Consider the following 26854-nt stretch of genomic DNA (forward strand, 5'->3'; position numbering starts at 1 on the left):
TCCATATTTCATCTACTGCATGATACACTGACAAGAATTAAAAAATGCACAATGCACATTGCTAACTGCGCTATTCTCAAATTACAGCTATTTACAACGTCAGACAAATGAGATTAAAACAACACACATGTTATTTAAACTGCACACTTCATTCTTTCTCATTATTTTACTGAATTTTAAATAACTTCCTCTTCCCTAATTGATACTTTGAATGGAAATTGCCTTCACGAGTCCATATTTGCACGAGCAGCCTTTCTGGAATTAAGAAAGTTCTTTTTCTTTTTCCTTGGAGAATTATGCAAAGAAAGTATTGGATCACTTGGCTCACGGAATAAAAATACCGTCTCCCCTGTGTCTAATAGCTCTATGGCTTCGGCAGCTGCAGTGTTCAAAGGAACAGGTGGATCAGACTGCTCTGTAGGAGGATGTGCAGAGGAACATCCAAGACGAATGAATGATGCTTTTTCCAAGAGGGCAAGTTGCTTCTTCTTTATCAAGCTACATTAATGAAAAAAATTGAATTGAAAAATGAAAACTTGGGCAATAACTTTTGAAAAATGAAAACTTTTTTGGGGAAAAAAAAAAAAAAAAAGCCTAAATTCCTTTATCATATCCTGACACAGAAGTGGTGATTTTGGAAGCTAAAGAAAATCGTATTTCAACAGATCGAATTCTAATTTCCATTCCAATCCCTAATAATTTACATATCATTTTATGAGATACAAAATTTAATAAGGAAAGGTAACCTTTTAATAAATAACTTTAGTGAAGATGGGCAATGTATATGAAAACCGTGTGAATTTTGTGAATATGTACGGAAAAATCTTTTCAAGCATTTACTATTATTGCTTATTATGTGTAAGCATGTTGTAGGAAACACAAGCACCAAACAGCAGAACAGTGTCAGAAAATGCATATTTATAAACTTATTTTCTGATTTCTAACAGATGTAAGAGGAACCTCTGGAGATGAAATGAAGTATTAAAAAAAACATATATGTTTCTTCCTGTTTTCTCCTTACCTGTCTTTTCTCTTGTTTAGGGAAGAGATCTTTTCCAAACTTCTGTTTATCAGATCTTGCCTTACTTTGTTCTCCAGTGCTTGCCACAACTCTTGGTTCTTCCTGAAGGAGCAGAACAGAAAGAATTCCCAGCAGCAAATCCCCAAATATGCACACTTTCCTCCCCTTTCTGATTTTAGCTACCAAACCCACGACAGTAATACCACAAATACAGTCAGTAGCAGCATTCAAGGATTTTTGCTGCCCTGCCACAAATCATTTAAATCAGCTAAGATCACACCTCAGGGCATAGTGCCAAGGACCCTTATCTGTTCCTTGACAGCTCACATCTGACAACTGGAGGGCCCAGTGCCACATCATCTGTTTTTCTCTCCTCCCCATGTCATCGCAGGGAGTTGGGAGAGAGGGTCTGGGAGCACCTCTTGGTGTTAGCTGCACAGCTATTCAGCTGGTGTTAATGGGGATAAGCTGGAGGGATGAAGGCTCTGGGACACTACCTGTCTCTGTGTGTAAAAGGGAAGACAGTGGTCACTTGGGACTTTAGTAATGAACAACAAAGGGAACAGGTATCTGCCAGGTTGAAACGTCCATTATTAGAAAGGAGGACCTCCTTTATATCTTTAGGAGCTATAGACACCTGAAATCTGGTGTGCTGTGAATATTATAAATATAAAAAGCTGGGAGGAAAATATTTTAATAAACTCCAATTAAAGTCAACAGGAAGAAAATTATCAGAACAAGATTTGTAAATCTATAAAATAACCGTTTAATTCATAAAGTTATAAAATTTATTAATTCTTAATCAATTTATTATAGTTAAAATATTTCACAAAATAAGGTAGCAGTTTCAAAGTATTTTTACCCCACAAAAATATTTCAAAAGGAAACTTAGGCACCTGTGACTTTTTCTACTGCTGTCAATCTGCTTGTCCAGCAAATACATATATACATGTAAAGCAATAGTCTTTTCCTGCAATCGTCTACCAAAAATATCACACTTACCTTTTCTTACAGCTGCCAAACTCATCTGCATTACTGTCACTTTCAGCAACACCATGTGAATATTTACTGATTGAATCAAGGACAGAAAGAACCTCACTTTGCGAGCTGGAGGGCAGCAACAAGTTCAGGATCCTGTGCAATATCCCCATTGGCACCCTTGTCAGTTTAGCTAAATAACCTGCCAGTCGGAGCTCCTAGAGGATTAATGAGTAGAAGACAGACAAATTTAGCATTGAAAATAAAAAAAGTGTTAGCAAATTTTAATTACCATCATTAAAGAATTATTCATTATAGAAACAAAAAATATTATTGAAAATCATGTTAGTGGTGACAGTTTCGGTGTCAAGTGGTCATAGTCCTGTGTTTACTGTTTCTACCCTCAGTGGCCCATATATCTTACGGTTGTCCACTTCATTCTGAATATAGGCAATGTAAATGTTAAACAACCAGTTGATCTTAGCATATGTGCTTAGGGCATGTACTCAATGCCCTTCGGTCTGAAAAATCACCATGCAACCATATTCTAGCATGTAAGGTTTAGTTAATTTGTGGACTGTACTATCAAAGAAATCCTTTCAAGATAGCAAGGAAGCGATATGGCATTCCTTGGTCTGTAAAATTTGGGGTAAAAAAAGTAGCCTCTGAAAGCTAATGACAACATTCACATGTTGCCATGGTTGAGCACTTCATGGTTCAGCCTCTCTTAACACTAGATTCTGTGAGAAGCTCAGAGAACAGCTTGTAACATTTGTTAAGAGGTGAAGGAAACATCTGTTTTTGTTTTGGTGCTTTTTTTTTTTCCAAACATCCTCTCTTTTTTGGCCCAAAGGTCAGTGGTAAAGCATACTCACATAATGCTCAAATAGACTAAGCTCAAATGTAGTTGTTCCCTAGACAATCAACCAGCCCCATTTCCTGCCCCCCTCCAAACACCAAAACCCTGTTGTTATTTTCTGCTCTGCTGTCAAAACTACTGTGTCCCCGGGGCTGTTTCTATGGATTTCTCATGCGTATCAAATATGAAAAGTCTACAATATACTGAGAACTACATGGAAAGAAAAGAGTAGAGCAAATTAAAGCAAGTTAAATGCCTCAAAGGATGCCAGAAAAATGCTGTTGTAGTCTATTCAAACCATACGTGTATCTCAGGTAGCCAAAGTTAGGTAAACCGTGCCAAACGTTTGAGATGACTCCTGACAGCTGAGTCACCTCCGCTCTGTAGACCCTCCTATAAGCATTGATGGGGGAAGATGACTACAAAGCTCACGTCACATAAAAAACCCACAAGGTCCCACCATGCAGGAAGACAGCCAATTTCTTTATCTACAGTGGATTCAAAATGTCACAGCAAATGTTTGAACTCTGCTTCTTTTTTGCATGACAAATTTTCAGAGGAGTGAATGCACCTAGGATATCCCTGTATCAAGTGAATCTTCTTCTTTGAAAGAAGCCGCTTCACCAAAAGGATGCTCTGTAAAGGACAATTCTTTCTGCTAAATCCATGTAAAAACAAACAAAGCAATCACCCCCACAGCAGCCCTAACCCAAATTTAGATGGCCACACAAAATAAAGATATCAATCAACCTCCTTTTCCCATAATGGTTCTCCAAGCAGAGAACTTCTGTCCAAAAGGCAGGCAGACTAGTCACTTCCCAGAGTTTCCTGGGCTCTTCAGTGTTATAGGTTTTCCACGGAAACCACTGAGATACTAGAATGAACAAGACAAAATCCTAAGATTGATGAGAGATTAGTAAGTTGATGTGGTATCTAAAACATCCAATATTTTTATCCTAAACAGGCACCAAAGTTAGGTAAAAGAGATGTCTGTTCAGGCTACTTAGGGCAAGAAATCATTTGATTCTTCTCTGGAGAGGAATGTAAACAAGAGCTTAAACCTTAATACAGACACCTAAGTTTAATTTCTATAGTTGTATACAGACTGTGTCATACTTTTGGTCTCTAGAAACTGTTCTTCTAGAAACTTACAAAAAACAACACAAAGTGAGAATAAAAATGACACATCTCTGTGACCTATTCTGCCCCTTTTGGCTAAATGATGTCAGGACCTTTAACTCAGTAATTTACATGCAGATGATCGAAACATCATGACTTCAGTACTGTTTTCCTCTGTAATAACTTCCTTTTTAAAATGTTCTTTTCTCCACTCTGACCCTTACCTTTCTGCATCAGGTATGATTTGGACTGAGAGGCAGCCCTTAATGCTTTTCTAACGCAGCAGAATTCACGATTAAGTAATCCTGCAAGGTGCCACAATGCTGTCAACAGTACCAAAAGCAGCAGAGGCACCCACCGGCCAGGTGCATCTAGCATATGTACGGCAAAGGGACTGCTGATGTGTGAACAGGCACCAGCAGTGAGCAGCACTTTCAGATGCTCACAGCTACCCAGATCAGCTTGCAGAAGCGGCAAGGAGAACTGAACGTGCGTGCAAACACAGGAATGGTCACACCAGTCAGACCAACAGCCCTCCAGCGTGGGATGCGTTTGATACTTCAGGTATATTATTTAGTATGGTACCACAAAGATTAGGAATTATGTTTTTCATAACATCTAATGGATATAAGTGCTACTTGCGCCACCAACAACCTCATTTGTATTCTCTGAATTTGGTCAGAATAAAACCAGGAATGAACTGTAGTTTACAAACAGCAGAATTACTTCTAAGTGTTTGGACTAAGCAATGTGTATTTAAACAACTAATGTAAGAATCAATGAACTTGATCCATGCGGTGTTTCAAGCTTACTGTGCTGTTTCCACATGACAGTCTGCCTGCATCATCTGTTGTCTCTAAAATGCAACTAGTGTACCTGGGGCTATAGCTATGAGCTGATTTGAAAGTAACTTCTCAGCCAGAGGCCTATGATCCTGAACTCGCTATCATGCAAGCAAATCTCTTATTGACCTAGATCTGCCTCAGTAAGGATGTAAGCTGAAACACAAAATGTAGGAAAGTACAACTTATCTGGTTTTCCAGAGAGGGCTGCATCCACAGTTCTGAAAACTAGCCTAAAAGGGAAAATCCTCTTTAAAGAAAAGAATGAGTGTAAGATACAGAGGTACAATAGCTAGTTTCCCAATACTTGCCACTGTAATGTTTTCTATAAATTGTAAGAAAACAGGGGGAAAAAAAGATTTAAAAATCAATTCCCACATCAGCTCACAGGATAAGCACAACCAGAAGTAGGAACATGTTATGCTGAGACTTTGTAAATTAATAAATTACTCTTCTACTAAGCATATACTTCTCTACAGTTGAATTAAGAGTAGTCAGGTTTGGAATTATAGTTGGAGTTAGTATACTATTATACTTGCTGAGAACAGAAATTTTGCTCCGTATATCTGCAGGGTAAATATGTATAGGTTTTATGGAATTTCAATAAAGTATATCCCAGAATATCTCTGGGCTGTATTGTATATGAATAAATATAAACACAAAAATCCCAATGGTATATCTAATGCATATTTACACAAATTAATTATTTCTCCAGGGAATTTTATGAACAAAACATAAAGCACAGTCCCTCAAGTATACACTGAACAGTGCGTCCAGTTTTTCAAGTGCAGTGAGGTGACAGTGATGCTCTTAAATCTCTGCCTTCAAGATGTGAAAATCTATAATTATCAAGGATCATTGTTCACCTGCTAGGGTGCTAAGATGACTGGGTACTGTGAAAATTATGACATATTCTGTTTGCATGCATCTAATCTGCAAAACAATGATTTTAACCTCTCAACTTGCAGAATACATGCCATGCTGTTCAGAAGCTCTTTCACAACGTATCTGTGCCAAAGGAAGTTAATAACTATCACAGGAAGACAATTAAATTGTCAGCAACTTAAGCAACATGGTTTACCTATGCTGTAGAAAAGCAATATCCAGCTTCCTCCCCCATCCAAGTGGTATGATCTTGGGGAATACAGAACAAGGAGTGTCAGTATTTAATTATAAAACTTCCTAGGACCGAAACCAGCCACAATAACATACAAAACCAGCATATTCGTGGTTAGTCCTGGGCAGTCCAATGATAAATATGATCAACACTTCCAAAAGGAAAAGAGCACTGCCTTTGAACTGAAATGCAAAGAAAAGAGCCAAGCTCTCTTGGGATAGGGTTCCCCTCAAAATGAATGATTCACAGCCAGCAGCAGTAGCACTCAGCCACCGGGTTTGTCTCTCTTCCCTCGCACCAAGTCCTACACAGCCGCTTCAGCATTCATCTTAACATGCCACACACCTTGAATTCATGCCTTCACGAGGGAGGCAGATGCCGAGTTTCTATCAGAGACAATCAAACTCAAGAACAGCAGAAAAACATTCCACAACATCCTTTGCAAGATAAGAACTATTCTGCTGAGCAGCTAGTTTGTTACGTGCATCTTCTTCCTACCCTTCTATGCCCAGGAGTATGGCAAGCTAAGAACCTCAGTATGAGATTAATGCAGTCCTCATGCTCTCTTTAGGAGCTCCCACTCAGCAGTGACTGTTTTTGCCAGCCTATGAAATTGCTAAACCAACACTGTATAAGGTCTCTTCAATCAGTCCAAGATTGCAAGGCAACAGAGGATTTAAAAGCATTGAAATTAAACTGTGATAATGGTCTCAGTAGACCACAAGACTATGGCTCACCAAGACCAATGATTTAAACCACAGTAGTACAGGGAAAGATCAGCAAAGCCCAAAGGACCTTTCAAAGCATTTTCAATTTTTGTATCTGTTCTGATGTTTATTTCCCACCGATGCTGAATGGAGTTTATTTTATCTAAGACTTACTTTATATTTATCATATTCAACATGTATCTGAAGTACTGTATGTTTCAGCAAAATATTCACACAAGCCTGTTAACTTCTTACCTGTTTTTTTTTTTAAAAAAAAAAAAAAAAAAAAGGAACGTTGAACAGGACAAAAGATCATCCTTCCTCCTAGAAAAGTATCTTGAAACCTTGAGCTACTAGACAAACTGCAACTACAAATGGGCAAATAAAGCCTCAAATTTAATATCGCCTCTGAAAAGCGTTATAGCTGTCATTGCCCACTCCTTACCATTCCACGACTGAACGAATAACTGAAAATAGTGGGTGACTGCCTCGTTAGCATTATGCGAGTTATTTTAAAGGAGCATAAATGAATACATATAAAGTTTAAAGTTACAAAGAAATAATAAGATTAAAACTCACCATCATGTGAGTATTTACATCATAAGCACCCTACAAAGGTCTGCAGCAGAAATTTTTATCAGTGTCAGCAGGATGCTCTTTCTGTGAAGTCCCAATAAAACGTTAGGAGCTCTATGTGCAGTAGGCCAAAAGGGGCAGAAAACAGTGAGAAGGAACTGAAGGCTGGAACAGAATTCAGCAGCTCCTGACAGCCACATCCGCTTACAAGACCCCAAACTGTCACAGCCAACAAGGTAGCAAGCCAGTATGAAAAAAAAACAGGTGCAACAGGAGGCAGGGGGTGGGGGGTCAAAGAGGAAAATAATAATACTAAAAAAAAAAAAAAAAACCAAACCCAAACTCTAAGGGAACACATAGCTTGTATTTAAAACCAGAAGGCTGGTACCGCAGGTCATGATCTGCTCAGCAAACACCTTCAAACATTACACTCTGCAAGACACACCAAGATGGGTTTTTGGTGTTTGTATTATCATGCCCAGAGGACAGGATGCTCTTGGAAAGCATTAAGATGAAGTTTGAATTCCCACTCTGCCTGATTTAATTCATTAGCACAAAGTGAGATCTTCCATTTGAGGACAGCACCTTAGCCACCAGGCTGCCAGATATTTAGAGGTGCAAGGCTCACAGAAGGACTCCGCTCTGAATGGAGCCCAGGTGTCCACACGAGAGGCAGTGACTGAAGGGATTATCATGCTCCTGTGAGCTTTAGGAGATCTTGATGCAAACTCCTTACCCAAATCAGAGTAAGGATCTGAAAGCATGTGCTACCTTCCAGGTGAATCTCCTAACACAGATATAATATACAGGAGTCTCAGTCCAAGTCTTCATGAGAACAGCTGACCTCAAAAAGACATCTAACTCTAGAGAGGATAATGAGTTCAGAAAACTGAGGAGAAACAAGCCGAGACACAGGAAAAGCTCAGAGACCCTTAGTCTACATGGTCCCTCCTTGGCTTGCTGGCCTCTGAAGATCCCAATTCATGATACAGGTGACTGCGCCCACACTTGTTCCTGAGAGGTAAGATACTTGGACGTGAAAAGCTGCAACACCGAGTCTGTTCTGACGCTAGCTACATATCTCAACCAAGGCCTGCAGATAAAACTTGGGGACAACAGCGATTCATTTTTAATGCCTTTCGTGGCACTGACAGGCATCCAACAGATAGCAAATCACCTGAATAGGTGATGCTGTTTTTGAAAACAATATGAGTAATGATACTAGAAAATTGAACTAGCAGTCCTTCTACCATTTAGTTTTGTAACACAATCAATGCAAATCTTTTCTAACACTGATTAAAGCCTAAACAAAACCCTTGTCTCATTACATGAAAACCAGACTGTAAATCTGTCTGTAAACCAGAAACTCAGGCAATTTAGTTCTCTCCACAGAATGAAATGCAACAGGACAACCCCCAGACAGGATTTGTAAGTGAACAAAAAGAAGTATAACTCAGTAAAATTCAAAAGTCTGAAAGTAGGTCAGAATTAACTGAAGTGAATGATAATACAGGCTGCAAACACGAGAACTGGTAGTGACTATTAGCAGAACTGGGTCCAAATACAACTGTAATGGTTCCCAAAAAAAGGCAAGAAAAGCTGATTTCCGGATACAGCTGTAATTTAAACTTGGATGCTTTGTTCAATTTCATGCTTACCTGACTATAAAGTGCCAAAAATGCATCCATTTCTATATTTTCCAGGAGATCTTCAAGCACTGCGCAATTCCATTGCTCATCTCTCAAGCTGAAGTGAAAGACAGAATTAACATTGAAATCTTCCCAGGCGCAATGACTGTGTTACAGGAAACAATATCTGAAAGTCATCCATTCAGGAAGTGTATCTTTCTGTCAGCTAAGTTGGGTGAGCAGCATAACTTCTAAAATAAGCCAGCTTCTCCTCCTTTCTCCCCTGAACCACCAAGAAAACATCAGAGCAGAATCTAAGGCTATGCTCTGGCACACAATTCAAATCTGGTATTGCTCCAAAGCAACATGATTCAACCTGTCCCCATCTTCTTTAAATTTCATCACCACACTTCATGGCAAGTTGTGGATCTTTCTGTTGCTAGAATATAATGGTAAACAGTTAACTTCCTCACTACTGGTGATTTTTTTCTTTCTGGACCAAATCATGGAGACATCCTTATGTCACTTGGGAAACGTACAAAATTTGTTTCTTCCATTATGTTTTCAGGTAAAGACTAGTTGCAGTTTCTTTGAAGGCTTCACGGATATATCTCTACAGTAGTATCCACAAGCCAGTAATCTATCTGCTCTTCTAAGTGACTCTTTACTTCTACAACAGGAGAGTCATTGATCTACATCAAGTAGAGCTCCAGCCGTTTCAGAATTAAAACAGACTTAAGAGTGCAATAACTCCACTCAAAGTGTATAAAAGCCATTTTTAATATATCAATTGTTTCACGGAAACCCCTCTTCGTAATGGAAAGCACCCTCTCAGGATCTTAGATGAACCTTGAGATGTGGTAGACTTTTAATATTGTGCAATACAGATGGAAATGTACTCTCTAACACCTGTAACCCTAATGAATGTAATACAATACTTTGCAATTTTGCAAATTATCACCCATTTTTGCTAGGCAACCCTCACGACAAGACAGATATTTCTATATATCTCCCAAGAGGCATTTTTTTTTTTGCCACTGATATCTTTACTTAAAAACTGGCCAGGGAAAAGTGAAATTGAGCCTGTCTCTGAAGAAGAGCTTATATATCCCATCAAAAATGATTGCGTGACAGGGAATTTAATCTACAGTGTGATGGTGGAGATAGAAATGCAATTTAAATTGTCTCAGCTACTTCCTTTGACCCCAGCAGATCAGGTTTCACTGAAGTCCCTACCTATCTTCTTGGGAGACGAAGCAACAGGATTAAAATTCTTTTCCTCCTTGCTGCTAAGAAGTATTGTTATTTTTCCACTGTCCCTGTCAAGAAATGGTGATTGCCATGCAACACATCACAATCTATATGTAACTAAGTTATTATTATTTCATGGATTCTTATTTCAATATTCCCAAGACTCTTCAGTTATGCTCTGGGCCACATCACAAAAATGCACTGTTCAAACGTAGTTGTATAGTTCCTCCCCGACAGAGCAGAACATTTAGCCTGCTGTTTCTCTGTAATATCTTATGGTCTGTAAGGACTGCAGTAACTTAGTGACACCTGAGACCAAAGCACTTACCTTTGCTGGTGTAGATTTATAAATTGACTACATTTACTCATGGCCTGTCTTAGCAGAACTGTCACCTGTCTGTCTGCATTCATTTCCACAGCTTCACTTGAAAGTCCCAATCCATCTGGAGTCCACCTCTGCCTACCCATTAGATGCTGCTGCTGCTGCTGAGCTGACTCCTTATGCAACATCTCATACTCCAGCTTCCTGTCAAGTTCTTCAATCTCCTAGGGGTTGAAAACACGTAATGACAAAAAGTCACAATTTAACTTGGAAGAACAAATTTCATTTGGAGTGAAGAAAAAAAGATGGTATCAGAATTTCTGATATTAGTTTATTCATTTCTCATTCTACCCAGCCACTTGCAGTCATTACACTTTCCAATTCATTGCATGGCTTCAGTAAACATGACTTGCACACTATGAGTATCGGAACAATGCTGAAAGATATGAGTCAATTTTCATTGTGTTAAAGGTCGATGCTCTCTGAAACCTTCCACTGTAGAGGACATCTAGAAAGTACACTACCAGCATGGCTGAGATCCAAACAAAAGAATGGCACCACTAGAATTCATCTATAACCTGCATAAAGCCACTGAAACAGCTTGAGAAACTCAGACTGACTAGTTTTAGTTATACTGAATTGACAGCTAACATCAAAGAGGTTTGAAGTTAAGAGACAAAAATTCACATTTAGTGTGATAAAATTAGGGTTAAAATACAATGCTCTAAAAATCAAAGGGCTAAAAACCAAAGTCTTAAGCGCACTGGATCCCTCATGCCGAAGATCTCTCTTTGGTAAGAGTCAAACTAGACATCAGAGGGATGACTTCATATTCCAGTTTTCCAATGTCATTGTTGTCCGATCTCAAACAAGTCGCTTAATATCTCAGCGCCCTACTTCCCAACCTGTAGCCTGGACAACATGCTGAATTTTAATCTATTCCTCCACCTCATCAGCCATATTTGGACTAGATATTCATTCGAGCATGACATCTCTAAGTAAGTATCTGCTCCCTGGTCAGCAAGATTTGACATTGGAGCTTAGATCCACTCTTCTAACACCAAACCCGAACATTACCTTGCTGTCTCTAAGGAGATGAAGCAAATTCATATATAGCCGGATGTGTTTGTTTCACTGACTGGCAAAACTATCGCTGATGTCGTCAGCATTAGGGAATCCTGTGTATTCTGATCATTTTTTTTTTAAAGTAACAGGTGTTTAAATTTGCCAGCTAGTGTGACAAAAGAGCAGAAATAAATCACAGCAAGAGAGAAAAATCACCAGGAGGCAGTCCCCATACACCAAGCCTAACAAGCACTTTGAACAATGCCTAAAATTTTTTTCCCCCCCAAAATAGGGCTCAACTCAGTTCTTGCACATTGGCTAAAGAATCCAGTGCTAGCTACTGTAGAACTCTCCTTCAATTCTTTATCTGTTGAAGGACAGAGAAGCTAAAAGCAACCTCTTTGCAGAGCCCTCTTGCACTTACGGCATAAAAGGCCATAATTCCAGATTAAATTATTTTTAATATTCCATCTCCATACAACTTTCACTATTTCCTACAGAGTTAATACAAATTTAAACAAAACTGGAAGCATATAAGCATTCTAACTGCCATTCTAAGAGAAACTCTGTAGAGATGACAGCATTAAAATTTAACCAGGAGTTTTCACAGCAATAGCTGTCTAATGATGCCCTCTAGCAAAGAGGTTTTGCTCTTAAAAACCCATTTTGTTTGTTCTACTCCAGTGCTCTCCCAAGCCCCACTTGGATGGCTGCAAATAGCAGATGTAAAAAAAAAAAAAAAAAAAAAAAAAAAAGTCCTTATGACTACAGAACACTGAAGTATGAAAAAAGGATTAGAAAAAACTGGCACATACCAAGTACGTAATAAATACGATGAAGGGAAAAGGCCATTCCAAAGTTTCTACTATTTAAACTGTATGAGCATGCTTGGAGGGAGATAGACAGGTAGGAGACTGTATATATAATCTTTAAAAACTCGATGATTGACACATATCATGTGGTTATGGATTTTACTGTATGGATAGCACTACAACATGAACAATTTTGTAATACAGTCATGACAATTTACACAGTACCCCAGTCATGACTCTCAATCATTCCCAATTGTCTTCCTTGCAATCTACAAAACTTTAATATTAACTAGCCACCAAAACACCGCTCTTTCTGACTGTAGATCTCTGGATACTACTATAATAAAAATAAATAATAATACACAATCTTCTACACAATTCCCTGGCTTTAATACTTTCCTTCTCTTATTTCTTTTACTGCGTGCATTAAAGTGAACATAATCACAGAAATTAAAAGCCGGGCCACCAGGAGCTGCAAACCAGCACAGCTAAATCAAAGTCAAATAAGCTACTGTGATAGCTGCTGTCTCCTAACAGGAATTTTTCCTTTTCATAACTTCATTACTTACAGGATTATGTGCTTCTAAAATCTGAATGCATTCCAATTTTGACAGGGTTTTTGACGTGCTCAGTTGTTCAAAGAGAAAAACTTGTACGCTTATGACAGCAGTATACAGCTCCAACATTTTGGATTTTTTAACAGTCTTTTGAAAGGCTAAAGAAGCAATATACTCTCCAAGTTTATTTTCAAGATCACGCAACTGACACTCTTTCTCAAGCAGCAACTCATACTTAACCTGAAAAATACCAAAGCACAAAAGATAACAAGATTAACAGATAACCTTACATGCATGCACATGATTTTACTACTCTGTAATTAATGAGCAGGATTAAAGCAGCAAAGAAATCAATGCTGTTATCTTATAATGTAATACATTGTTTTAAAAAGTGCTTTTAACATTAAATTCCAAGCTTTTACTGTGTTTAAGTGATCAAAAAAATTACTACAGTAAGATCAGATATTTCAAAGAGATCAGGCTTTGTTTTAGGGTAGTCATAAGTTTAATATGAAATATTAAAGCCTAAAATAGAGGGCTATATAATTTTCAATCTAATAAAAGTAACAAAAATATAAACAAACCTATGCTTACCTATGTGATTGGTTAAATGGGAAGATAAAATACATCCTTCTGTTCAGCAAAAATACAAAGTTTATAAAGACTGTATTTAGTTTCAAATTGGCAAACATCAGTTAATACCGACCAATGAAATTCAACCTACCATTCTTTAAGCAATAACCAAAAATTCTCTTATATAAAACAAAGTTAAACTGTAAATCAAGAGTCTACTGGTAATGGATTTCAAACAAGATTAAAACTGGATTGAATGGACATCAAATAGAATTAAATCAAAATGATTTAACTCAACAACTATGTTGCTGCCATACATCTGATGGGACATCCCCAGAAATTAACCAAGGGTGAAAGGCAAGCACAGCATACGCAAGCACGCGATCAAACGCAACGTGATTGCTGAGCTCTCCATGCTATCCCACTGACATTCACAGCCAGTGATATTGCCACTGTGACCATTTTTCTGCAGGACAATGTTGATAGCCAGCTGCAATTACCCTCTTTAGATGCCTTCATCTGAGCTTGTCACTCTAAGCTCCCTTTATAGTCAAAGAAAAGGAAAAGGTACTTCTCGGTATGTTTCACATCCTAAAAAATGTTTTTCCACTGAGGTATAAGTGTGGATGTCTAGCTCGGACATTGACGGCTACACTGCGTATCTAACATCTGGGTGGCTGAATCCTCAAAACACAGTAAATAATTATCAGTTTGGTCTTATTCTCTCTCCCTGTATTATCCAGACGAGCCTAGAAGTTGGATTGTAAGAGAGAGAAGACACAGAGAGAAAGCACATGCAACCATAAAAGCTCCAACTCCACTACTTGGTGTTGGTATCAACTGCTGCCCTACACACTGGATTTAGAATAAAGCTAAGCACAGAAACAGCCCATCTGTACACTGCTGGGTATCAGAGTGTGGGGCTTTCCCTCACTCCATCTCCAAATTCTCTTTCGACCCTGACAAACCTAATCAGATAGGTTTCACAGCATACCAAAAAAAAAAAAAAAAAAGTTTTCAGAAATCAGCATTTTCAAAGTTTCCAGTATTATGTATTTTAACAGCAATGCTCAAGTAACTACTGTCTGTGACAGAACTGAAGAACCACAGCCATCAAAGGAAGCATCTCAAAAACTTTTAAATAAGTTTTGGTTAAGTTTAGTATCACCATGGCACCTGAGAGCAGATACTCACATTTGCATTCTATGGAAAAGTATTTATCCCATCAAGTTTGGCCTCTCTCTTAAAAAACAAGCAGAGATGAACATCCCTATTTAATTGAGATACCTACACGGTTAGTACCTTAGCATGGTAGGCATCCTGTGGTATACCTTTATATATGTAGTCTTAATCTCTGTACAGTTTTACCAGTCTATAAAATAAGAATAATAAAGACCAATAGTATTTGCCTTCAGGTGTGAACTACAACACTGTAAAGGTCAACTGCAGTCTTTAGACACTGTATGACTTCCCATTGGCAGAAGACCTGATTTTGCCCCTCAGAATATCTTTACACAAATAGAGATGGTACATACTTGAGACATTAAAACCTTATTAGCTTTCTATTCATGCTAATCAGAATTATTTATTATTGACTCTATTCATGATTAGCTTTAAAGGAACATTTAAGGAGACTTCCACCAAGTTTTTAGATCCTAAGATGATAAATATGTAACATGATGCCCATGAATTTTCTCTGGAAATTCTATTGATAAGGGACCTGCTAAGACTGATTGTGTATCATACAAATTATATTATCCAGTAGATAGACCTAAATTTAAAATGTGATTTGGAACCACATGTGCTTGTGATATTCTCATTGATGTTCATGTGATATTCTCCAAAGTCTCCATTATATCATCTGGAATGTCCTTGAATGCAAGAGATGGAAGGTTGCTTTCAGGAAATATTTCCTACTAACACGAATTAAGCCAATTACAACACAAGAGTAAGAAATCATCCTACAGACACAAAGTAGAGGCAAGATTCATTTTCTTGATATCTTTAACAAATCTCCATCTTAAAAGATAGACATTGTCTCTTAACATTACTCTTAATCTAACAAATCGGTCTTGAATAATGTAGGTGTGTGACACTAAATAATAAGTAAGCATATGGGTTACAAATAAACATAGGGGATATTTGAGTTAGGAGGAAAATTCAATTCAGAGATCATACTGGAAATATAGTAACCAAAATGCTAAAAACTAAGCTAAAAAAGCAAAAGAGATGGCCAAAATTGGGAGTTTATGGAAAAAGAGCTGAGCTGCCTTCCAGTACTTGTTCAAAAAAAGTAGATGACATTTACCTTAGGATAGGTCCAGAAATATCCATTGCTTGTTTCTATGTTTCAGTTTTCCTTAGGAAAAAAATTCAATAATAATAATAGCAATAATAATAATAATAATATTTTTTTATATCTATCTTCCATGTTCTTTGCAGGCAGGCAAGAAACCTATAAAAGTAAATTTGAGGCCTTTTGTTTTCTGTAAATGCTTTTTACTGAAAAGCAAGTAATTTTAGCATCTCTCATTTAAGCTCACAGTCCAGCAGTTCACAAGCATCTGAAGGTGTACACTGTACTCTAGCAGCACCAATCGGAAATCAAAGATAAAAACTTCTGCAGAACATCCTACGAGTCACAACTCTGATATAGATTGCACAATACAGTCAGTCCCATACTAACTCAGTTTTTTGGGGGAGTTTTTTTTGTTTAGTTGGTTTGGTTTATTTATCTTGTCAAAGCAAACTTATTTTCAAAATCCAAAGTGCTATTTCAAGATATTCTTATGAGCCAGTGACATAAGACTAAGGCCTAGAAGCAAGACTATTCCACACCTCAGTGCCAGGGCAAATATTTAAAACAAAAATAATAATAATAATAAATCTTCCTTCAAAAGGCTGTGCACAAGAATAATTTCTCAAATAAGACTCAAGTTTTTGTTGTAAAAGGCACATTGAATAAATTGTTGTACTACTGATCACTGTGACACAAGACAATGTTCTCAAAAGCAATTAGCAGTTTTCAGAGCCGTATTGTCTGACCATCCAATTTTTTAAGGTCTCAGCTATGAAGATTCCATTGACTTGCCTTCACCCCTCTTTTCGGCAGTGAAAGTTGTTGCACTCTTAGGTGATTCTTAAAGACAGGATGGAATGGAAGTGAGTCCTTAACAGTAAAACAGACATGCTAAATAACAAAAGAAATAGCTTCTAAAGGAAGGCAAGGAATTTATATCTGATTCAGCCAGCCACTTAATACTTCGCTAACAACAGCTGCTACTTAGCAAGGTGTTCAGGGAGATGCATCGCTACAACAGACATCACATTAAGGGGTAAATCATCTTAGAAATGAACCAGGTTGGGCAACTAATGCTACAAGTCACCTTTCAAAACTGTGGCAACATTGATTTTTGAGTTTACTTAAAAGCAGGAAAATGAAGATGGATGAGACCAACCAATGTTTTTGTCACAAGAGACTAAATGATTTATATCGTGATTTTCTTTACAATAGCACCTATTCAAGGAATGGAAAAAAAAAAAAAATCAAGTAGACTTACTCGACTAGAAGTAAATAGGACCATTTTCAAACGAACTAATGTGCTAGAGTCTATGGGATGCTCCCTATTCAACGTATTAGGGCAGCTTCTTAACTAATAGAAATTATTATAACACTACTTGCTTACATGAGTTATGACAACATACACACACTGAGGAGCTGATCCTTCTTTTTTTCCAGCCTTTATTTACACATCTAAGATACTGCCTGCCAGAATACACACATTTTTACATTATCTCAAAAAAGAGGAAAATACATGCTTGAGGTATGATTTATTTTATATGACACAAAATTAGTAAGTGATATCCGAAGGCTGCCTTTGTGGTTTCGGAACAGGATGTGCTATAAACCTTTAAAAATATAGATTAAAAAAATTACACAGAAATGTTTTGACAGGTGTATGCACACAACTGAATTTAAAGTTTCCTTCTTTCTTCACAGGAGGCTCAGTTTCAGACACAAGGATTTTAAATGAATTATACATATATGAAATCTGGGGATAGATGAATGAATAATGAATAGATGAATGAGTAAATGAGCGATCACCTTTGTGTAAGTTTGAACCCATTAAAATGAATCATGAATAAGGATGGAAATGCAGTTTGACAACTCAGGTTCACTTATAAGGAGACACAAGAACGTGTATTTTAATTGCAGCTGAATTCAAAGGCAAAAGAGATGACATTGATGACTGAAACACTTATACTTTTGTCAACCACTTCAAATAACAGGAGGTTTATATGATATGTTCAGTATATTCTATGAATCATAAGATTTATGGTCCAAACTGCAAAACTAGATACTATTCGCATATTACTAAGTACAAAGCCATATGTTAAGCACGTCCAAATACATGGGAATGATGTTCAGCTTTCTCATTCAGCATCTATTCAACATTATACAGTAAATTAACTGCTTTTAAACAAACAAAATGTTGCATTACTCAACTGGTACTACTATCTACCCCTAGCCACCTGAGTTTCTTTCTGCCTCGTCAGCTCTGAAATCACAGCTCTGCAAACAGAAATATGTTTGTGAAAATCAAAGCTTCTAAGTAGACCCGACTTCAGTGTGACACAGAAGGTGACTTCAGTAGAAGCTGAATCAAATATTGATTACAAACCAAATTATAAACTACTTATAAACTAATATCCCCTTGCCATTCTTGAAGCCTTTCATCACATGAAACAGAAGACTGTAGAATACTGCTTGACATACATTGTACTATTTGACATAATATTATTAGTGTCAAACTACTTTGGTTATGATGAATCAGCCCCTGTAGGTCTGAACATTTGCTGCCGATTCCACCTGAAACATCTGAACTACACAAAAAATTGCCAATGCTGTAAATGCACTGATTAGTCCATTGCTTGAAAGTGCTGACTTCTGAATTCCACATTTAGTTCAGACTAATTGCTAACTAGTGTTGTCTCAGTCCTAAATATTACAAATAAAGGGAATAATCTGAAAATGTACGTGCTTACCTGCAACCCCAAAGACATTTCTCATGCAAGTCTTATTATTGGGTTTTTTAAGCCCAGCAGGGAAAACAGACTAAAGAATGTCATTTTGCCACTGTGTTTCTTCTGAGATAGGTAACTGCTATTTCAGAAAGGAACAGCTACTTCCTCATGCACAAGACAGCTCAAAACAGCTACGAAACAATAAAAGAAGAAGATATAGCCTGCTTTTGAAGATTTTCACAGCAGGGTCAATGATACTCCCAGGTGCTCCAAGATTAGGCTTCAAACTTCTTGCCATGGCCTCCCTGCTCACTCCCTCCTGTAATGAGTTGTTCTTCTCTGTCATGCCTGTTTTACAGTATTACAAAACACATCCTGCTGCTGCTTTTGTAAACATTAGCTGGAAACTATTTTACAGCCATCCTGTAGTGAGACAGAACCCACGACACCATGTGAAGTCTGCAGAACAGCAGCAGGAAAGGCAGAAATACAGCAGAGCTATATTGCTCCATCGTCCTTTTTCCCTGCCTTGAATTGGTTGTGAAACTTCAGATGGTTAATTTTGAGTTAGATGATAAAAGCGTTCACATTAATGCAAAATTTAGAAGTGTAAGATTCTAAATGAAGAACAAGCTAACAGATTGCAACAGCCAAACCACTTCTGTGATCAGCTTAAGGTTTATTGCAATACTTCTGTGTCGTAGTGATAATGTGAGAACTAACAATTTTCCTTAACAATCATTCAGTTTCCTTATTGGGAAAAGCCCAAAGCATTTGGCTTTTTATAACTAATGTGCAGCCATACAATTAGAACAACAACAGGTATGCCAGATGGGGCATATAAAACTGAAACAACGAGGCCTAGAGAAGCTAACTTTCCAATTTTAAAACAAGGTTCTAACAAAAATGTAAGGCAATATTCATACCAAACAAGTATTCGGTACTTTTTGTAACATAAGAGCTTAGCCCAAACTGCATTGTACTTTCAAGTAACAGTACAAAAAAACCTCTAAGTTTTGGAGGTCATGGCATTAGGTATTGCAGCCAAAAGTTTAAATGCCTCCAGTAAAAGATTAGGGCATTCTTCAACCACAGTTATTAAATTATTAAAGAGTGCCAGAACACACTTGCCCACTTGTTGCATTCTTGCCCAAGCACCTGCTCTCACTTTCAAAGACTGTGTGCTGGACTAGATAAACATTTGCTTTTATCGTCTGCAACCAATACTAACAACGTGTTGCTCTCACATAAAAGTGAAATTATTTCTGAATAAACATGTTGACCCAATATTTTTCATTCCTCAGGATACAAGTATAAAAAGCACAAGAAAGAGGTGTAAAACCAGAATTTTGTCCAAATTGGTACTAAAGTTGATATTGCAATCATTTGTGAAACTATTTTTATCTACCAATGGCACCTGCTTGTTCTGCATAGTTCTTACAGCTGTGCACCACCTATGTCTAACACAGTTATCATTGTAACGTTCCTTTGATATACTAAAGTAATATTACCCATATTTTACAAGCATGAAAGAGAAGGAGAGATAGGTTAAGGAACACGAACAAGACCTCATGGAACATCTGCTGGCAGAGAAGGAAAAAGCCTCCAAAATCCCATATTGGCATTGGCCCCACTCATTCTTTAAGGATTAACTTTAGACAGGGGCTGTGAGCCTTTTAAAAGATACCCACCAGAACCAAGGCTCCCTTTCAATAAGCTCTGTACAGATAAACTCAGCCCCTAACGAAAAAGTCTTTGGATCTAACTCATTTCTGGATTTTCAGTAGTGTTAGGAGAGGTGCAAGAACTAAATCTTGCTCAACTGAAGTATGCAGTGAAGCACCTTCCAGCAATGTGCACTTGCAGCCCAGAAAGCCAACTGTATCCTGGGCTGCATCAAAAGAAGCGTGGCCAGCAGGTCGAGGGAGGCGATTCTCCCCCTCTACTACGCTCTGGTGAGACCCCCATCTGGAGTACTGCATTCAGCTCTGGGGCCCCCCACATAAGATGGACATGGACCTGTTGGAGCAGGTCCAGAGGAGGGCCATAAAGATGATCAGAGGGCTGGAGTATCTCTCCTAGGAAGACAGGCTTCTGTTTTCTTGGGGTTGTTCAGCCTGGAGAAGGGAAGGCTCTGGGAGACCTTACTGCAGCCTTCCAGTACCTGAAGGGGGCCTACAAGAAAGCTGGAGAGGGACTTTTTACAAGGGCACGTAGTGATAGAACAAGGGGTAATGGCTTTACACTGAAAGAGGGTAGCTTTAGATTAGATATAAGGAAGAAATTCTTCACTGTGAGGGTGGCTAGGCATTGGAACAGGTTGCCCAGAGAAGTTGTGGATGCCCCATCCTTGGAAACATTCAAGGTCAGGTTGGACGGGGCTCTGAGCAAGCTGATCTAGTTGAAGATGTCCCTGCTCATTGCAGGGGGGTTGGACTAGATGACCTTCAATGATTCCTTCCAACCCAAACTATTCTATGATTCTATGTTTTGAAAGCCTTACCAAGAAAACCACAGGATCTAGGGGAGTCTTGCAATCATACATACTCCAAGCCCCAGAAACACCAGAAGAAAAAAGGGTGAGACATGAAATCAGTTCTGTAACTAAGGCGTAAAAATTAAAACAAAGCCAAAACTATTAAGCTTGAAATACAACATTTCAACAAATGCAGGCAAGAGTAGAGAGATGCATCATGCCACGACACCTCATGTATTTTTTATCGGGTTCTTATTCACATTAGTAATTAAAGAATGACAGTTTTCTATCAAAGACCTAGGTTTTGACCTCAGTACAGAAAAAGTTTGCACTTACCTTATTCAAATTTTCATCTTCCACCGAGTCTTCATAAATGAAAATTTTGTCCTGTAAAGATTTCTTCAGAATATCTATCTTATTTCTATTCCTGGATCCTGGTTTCTTCATTTTAGAATGCTGCTGTAAGAAGAGGAGCACAAAATGCTTTATTTCTAACAGGTATATGAGGATGCTAACATTGAGATTATTACTTGCTATTATTGGCAGATCCGCCAATTAATGAAACACTTGGCAAGGATGACTTTCACTGAGAAAATATTTCTGAAATGAAGGTGCTGTCTATTGATTCAGAAGATTCCTTTCAGACATTCAAAGTTATAAACTTCGTTTTTAATTTCTTTCAAGCAGAATTATATATACACCCTTTCCATGAAAACTGCTAGCACATAAATTTGATTTTAAACAAGCTTTAGCAGCGATAATAAGAGAAGATTTTAACTGCTATGTTTTCTCCTCGGTATGGTTAAAAATGAACAAAGAATATTAATTTAAGAACTACATTGTTTTCAAGACACAGTATATGAATCACAAATGAACCATGATAGTATTAAGGGGCACCGTTCCATGTAATCAAATTATTCTTGACCTTTATATTTCTTTACAAGAATATCAACTAAGTATAATGTACTCTTGGGGAAATGATAACATCTGTTCAACTATAAGGCTTTGCAGAGTCATTTCCCTTCTTTAGTACTTTAGAAATTATTAAGGTTTTGAACTAGGCTAATTCCTATTCCAATTAACCCAAGTTAGTTTACACATTTAGAAATCATAACTGAACAAAAACAAAGCAAGGGGAAGTCCTCCTTTTTATGACAGTATCTGATAAAATTCATACAGGAAACATTTTTTCCCCTCCTATTTAAGAATTGGAAATAATTTATGATCCCACAGGTTTTATACTTTACTGAAGGAATTAATAGCCCTCACCTCTTTCCTACATGGACAAGACAGTGTAGGACATTCCCCTAAAAACCTCCTTAAGTCTTTCCTTGATTTAGTGTCAAATTTAGTACTGTGTAGGGGCTGCCAAAGAAACCTCAGTTTGGGCTGTGAAGGACCTAACTTGTCCCTGACATTCAGAGCCAGGCTCAGCACCACTCCAACTTTTGGCATTTCAGTTGACTCTCCTCAGAGATGCAGCCCTTTCTGAACACCCATCTGCTTTATACCTATGCCGCCTTCTTGGGAAATCTGAAGGACATGCAAGGAGCAGAAATATGCAGGCATATGTGAAGAAAGTATTTATCCAACTGCTACCCAAACAATTACCTTTAAGGTCCACCGATCCACACAGACAGGAGAAATGTACACCGCTGTCACACCTATGGAGAAGTCACGGACCCATAGGCCGAGGCCAACAACCTGTGGGTACACCCATGAACCCCTTGCACATCCCCACACTGGTCCCACATCATTCCCACCTGTTTATTGCTCATTGCTAAATTCTGATCGACTTTCAGCAGTTCTGTGTCCCTCCGCTCCACCTCGAAAGCCTGAAGCAAGGTTCTTGCCCTTATCTTGGGCCAAGCCAAGCTGCTGTCCACCTGAGAGAAGCAGCAGTGCAGCTCTTGCCTCATTCTAAGCAACTCCTCTTCTGATAGTGAGAGCGGTAAACTTAGAAGCTGCCTGTTAAAAAAAACAAAAGCCATTTGCTGTTCAGCAATATCGGCAATTTTTCATAAAATGTAAGAGATGTGCACACAAATACTTTACGAGACAATTCTCATCCTTTTCTCTCTTATTCATACATCAGTTAATGATTCCACACATAGGACTGAGCTGCTCAGCATGTTCAAAATATCCTTGAGGATACTTTCAATTCTGCATACAGAACCTTCTGGACTGTAAAACTTCAATTTTCAAGGGGAAACCGTTTTTGAATATTTAAAAAAATAAATAAATAATTTTTAGCACTTTTCCTATGCACAGAATCTTTGCACCTCTTCAGACAATACAAACCCTGAACTTAGGGCTGAAATCAAGGTAAAAGCTTCCTGTAAAGCCTCCCTGTGCTGTTTCCCAGCACTTAGCAGTCACAGCTACCGAAGGGGAAAAAAAATAAAATAAAAAAAAGTATCTCTTTATTATAAACTCATATATGTCATCCCTCCCATCGCCAAGTCACAAGGGTTCCAGCTGTTCTTTGTAAAAAAGCTTTTAGCAGTCTGAACAACACGGAATACATTTTAAGAGCAACTTGAATCACTCAAAGTTCCTGTTTTGTAGAAGAAAGGTTCTCAACACAGAAGTCTGGGGAACTGATCCTCAGGTCAAGCTGAAGTTGACTTAAAAATAAAGCATGCTAAAGCCTAAATTAATCTTCCAGTTGTGACTAACTTTAGACTACCTTCATCATCTTATTTTGTGACTGAAGTATTTCCTTAAGAGTATTTCATAAAAAATAGCATAATTTTTTGTTTGGAATTTCTCTAATTCCCAAAAAATGTATTTGTATTTAAAGCATGAACAGTATATCTTTTTAAAAAAGTAGTTTTCTTTTAAAAATATATTATACTGTATGTTCCATTACGACTGATGCTTTTATTCAGTATATCACAGGGCTATACCATTTCACCGAAGTATTTCTGAGTTTAGAAATCCTTATTTCTGTTTACTAAAAGTACAGCTAAAGCCTAAATTAAAACATTTTTAGTGCATAAAGTTTTTCTCTTCAAAGAATTACTTACTTTAAGGCAATATTACTCCAAGCAAGCATTTACAGTATACTTAACCATTTCTCATGTTGTCTTAGACTTTTAGAAGAAAATACATACTATATATCCATATATACAGATATATGGACAGAGATACAAAAGAAAATACAGCAAATCACAGTTTTGTCATGTCCATGTTTAAAAAGGACTTTAAGCATTAACAGTCTTCATAAATATTTTGGACTAACTCATAGTCTCTTTGATAAGCAACAAAAATGAAAAGCTATCATTCAAAATAATTCTTTGTGAAAACTAGATAGCAGATGAGAACATAAACATGAGAGCTGGCATCTGTCATCGAAATACCAAAATTGACAGACAGTGGACTGAACATAAAGACAGTGACAGATTTTAAGGGGCTTTTGATAGAATAGCTGTGCAAATGCTGGTTTTTTGCATGTATTTTCCAGTATTTTACTGGAAAAAACAAACAGCTTACTGTTGCTGTAAATAAAGATAGCATTTAACAAATACAACAGGCAACACTGCAGGCTGGAACACAATTATCATGGAATCATAAGTTAGAAATAGGAAAGACCTGCTGGGTCATACAATCTACTTCCCTGCTTATGCAGGTCTGCTTGCAGCAATATAAATAAGAGAGAATAAGACAAGCCAGAAAATACATTGAAATGGCTTATAGAAAAGTATTTAAAATGCTGAATAAAATACAAAGGCCTTGAAATTAGAATGAAAGCAAGAGAAATGGATTTATTTTCTTCTTTAACAAAGCAAACATGCAATGGGCAAGGCTTCTTTTTATATTTCGCTTATATGGTTTGACACTGTGCAGCAGGCAAACTTACAAAGACGCTGTCTGGACAGAACTGCCCATACAAATCTGTTTTGCTTTAAAGAAGAGGTATGAAGGAGAAACCTTAACTAATGCCGCCCCCCCGCCCCATTCAATTTCTCATGCCCAGTACGTTTGCTCCAGGGGCAGACAGCCTAATATAGGTTTGCCTGTTCCAGTTGCTTCCCCTAACGCTGCAATTTTGACAGAAGACTATTTTTTCATGCTCCCATGTCTTTAACAATGTCTGTTATTAAATGGACATTATATAGGAAATGTAGTAGTGTAAATATTCAGGTAATACAACAACTAGTCATAAATGTACTTCACAGCTAAGAAGAAATGCTAGCGAATGGTGCAAATCTCTCAGGGACCTTGCTGGCCAGTCTGAGAGGCACCGTGCACATCAACTCTTGGCTGCAGCCACAGTCTCTCCCTCAGCAAGGTTTCCCAATGGCAGCAAGGCCACCACTCGCTTTCCTGCCTCCCCAGGGTCACATTGTAGTAGGCAGTGATGGCCAAGATGTGTGCCCGGGGCCAGCAAACCTGTCTGCAAAATCGTCTATGCCATGATACCTCTCTGGCTGGGGGCTCGGGGACAGGGGCACTTTGTCAGGAGGCCAGATTGGCCAAGTCTGATGCATGGAGCCCATGAGCTGGAGAGGTACACTACTGTGCTGTGTATTTATGAAATATGGGGAAATACTGTGGCAGAACTTAAAATGAGCACCCGATGAGTAAAGCTTGACTTGTAGCTGGAAGGAATATATTGAAATCGAATGCAGGGCTAATTAGGCCTGACATACTAAATGACATTTCCGAAGTGCTGGACCTCTGAGAACAGACTGAGAATAATAATGAATGATGTGCACGTGAAACCTGACATGGAGTGAACAGAAATATAAAAACACTTCACCTTTTTGGTTTCAAAATGGCTGTTTCCCATTGCATAGGAGTGCCGGCTTACCTGCCAGCGCTGCAGGGGCTGAGTGCTTGTGAAAAATCAATTCCCGAGTGCACAACAGAGAACTGATCGTAAGGAATTATACCCAGACAGGTGTAAAAACTCCTAGTTCGTCTCTATTTGCAATAATAACTAAGAAAAGGGTACAGAGAGATACTTGCATGAATACTGATTGTTCCCAGCTCCTTAATTTTTTTTGTTCCAAAAGGCTCGTTTCCAGTTCTTGGCTCAGCTTCTGCCTGGTGAGCTGAAGCAGCTCTTCAGCGGCCGTACTCTTGTCATGCTCTTCCCTTTCAAGCTGTTCATGTTTAACAACCATCTCTTTTTTATGCTCCTCCACAGCTTCCAGCAGGAACAACTTTGGCACACTGAGCTTTACCAGTTCTTGCACAAATACTCCATACTGAACACGTTTAAGCTCTTCAATGGTTTTCTCTGTTAGACTAAATAGAAGCTCTTTCAGCTCTTCACTGGCCTCATTGTCAAGCTTTTCAGTAAGTTCTTCAAATTCAATGGTGTGATCACTCAGAAGATTTTTCCAGTGGCTCAGGTAGTGAGTGATCTCCTTAGTAGTTTTGAAGGGGTCTCCAAGTGACAGCTGCTCCTTCCGATGCTCCTTCTGCTGATTCATTTGCCAAAAGGAGAAACAAGGTTAAGAGAAGGAACATCTCAAATTATAGCTCTTTAAATATGTATTTCATAGCAACACAAAATTTCGTACTTTTGTTTTTCAGTGTTCTCAAAAATGCTTTGTGCGCATCTAGCAGGCCTGTGATAATTCAGGTTATTGTTAGATAGAAGGGCTAACACAGGCCTATGATAATTTGGATTGTTGCTAGATAGAAGGGCTAACACCTAAACAAACGCATGATCTTGTGGTTTGACATAATCCCAACTGTAATGATCTGGCAGTGTTCCAGAAGTAAATCTGGATCAAATACCAAGGAAGAAAAAGAAAGAAAAAATGAGAGAGGAAAAAAAAAGTTTGGGTTTTTTTTATTTTATTTCCCCATCTTACAGCATGCAGCAATTTCATTGGAAAGCTAAACCAAAGCTATGTATACTGAGAATAAATACAACAAATGAAGTCTCCATCATTATACCTGCTGTCTC

General features: G+C 38.0%; 1 protein-coding gene across 1 annotated transcript in view; it reads right to left on the reverse strand.

The window, feature by feature from the left end:
* Positions 1–224: 224 nt before the first annotated feature.
* Positions 225–26854, reverse strand: part of EVC2 (EvC ciliary complex subunit 2) — a gene marked incomplete at both ends in the record, with an annotated part of 73917 nt that continues 47287 nt past the window's right edge. Inside the window, 9 exon segments of the mRNA XM_082315009.1 lie at positions 225–498; positions 1022–1123; positions 2024–2217; positions 8878–8965; positions 10427–10644; positions 12867–13094; positions 21265–21387; positions 22692–22892; positions 25899–26363. Coding sequence (XP_082171135.1) covers positions 225–498; positions 1022–1123; positions 2024–2217; positions 8878–8965; positions 10427–10644; positions 12867–13094; positions 21265–21387; positions 22692–22892; positions 25899–26363 — 1893 coding nt within the window.

The sequence above is a fragment of the Platalea leucorodia genome (assembly GCF_965183815.1).
Source record: "Platalea leucorodia genome assembly, chromosome: 6".
NCBI classification, from domain to species: Eukaryota; Metazoa; Chordata; class Aves; order Pelecaniformes; family Threskiornithidae; genus Platalea; species Platalea leucorodia.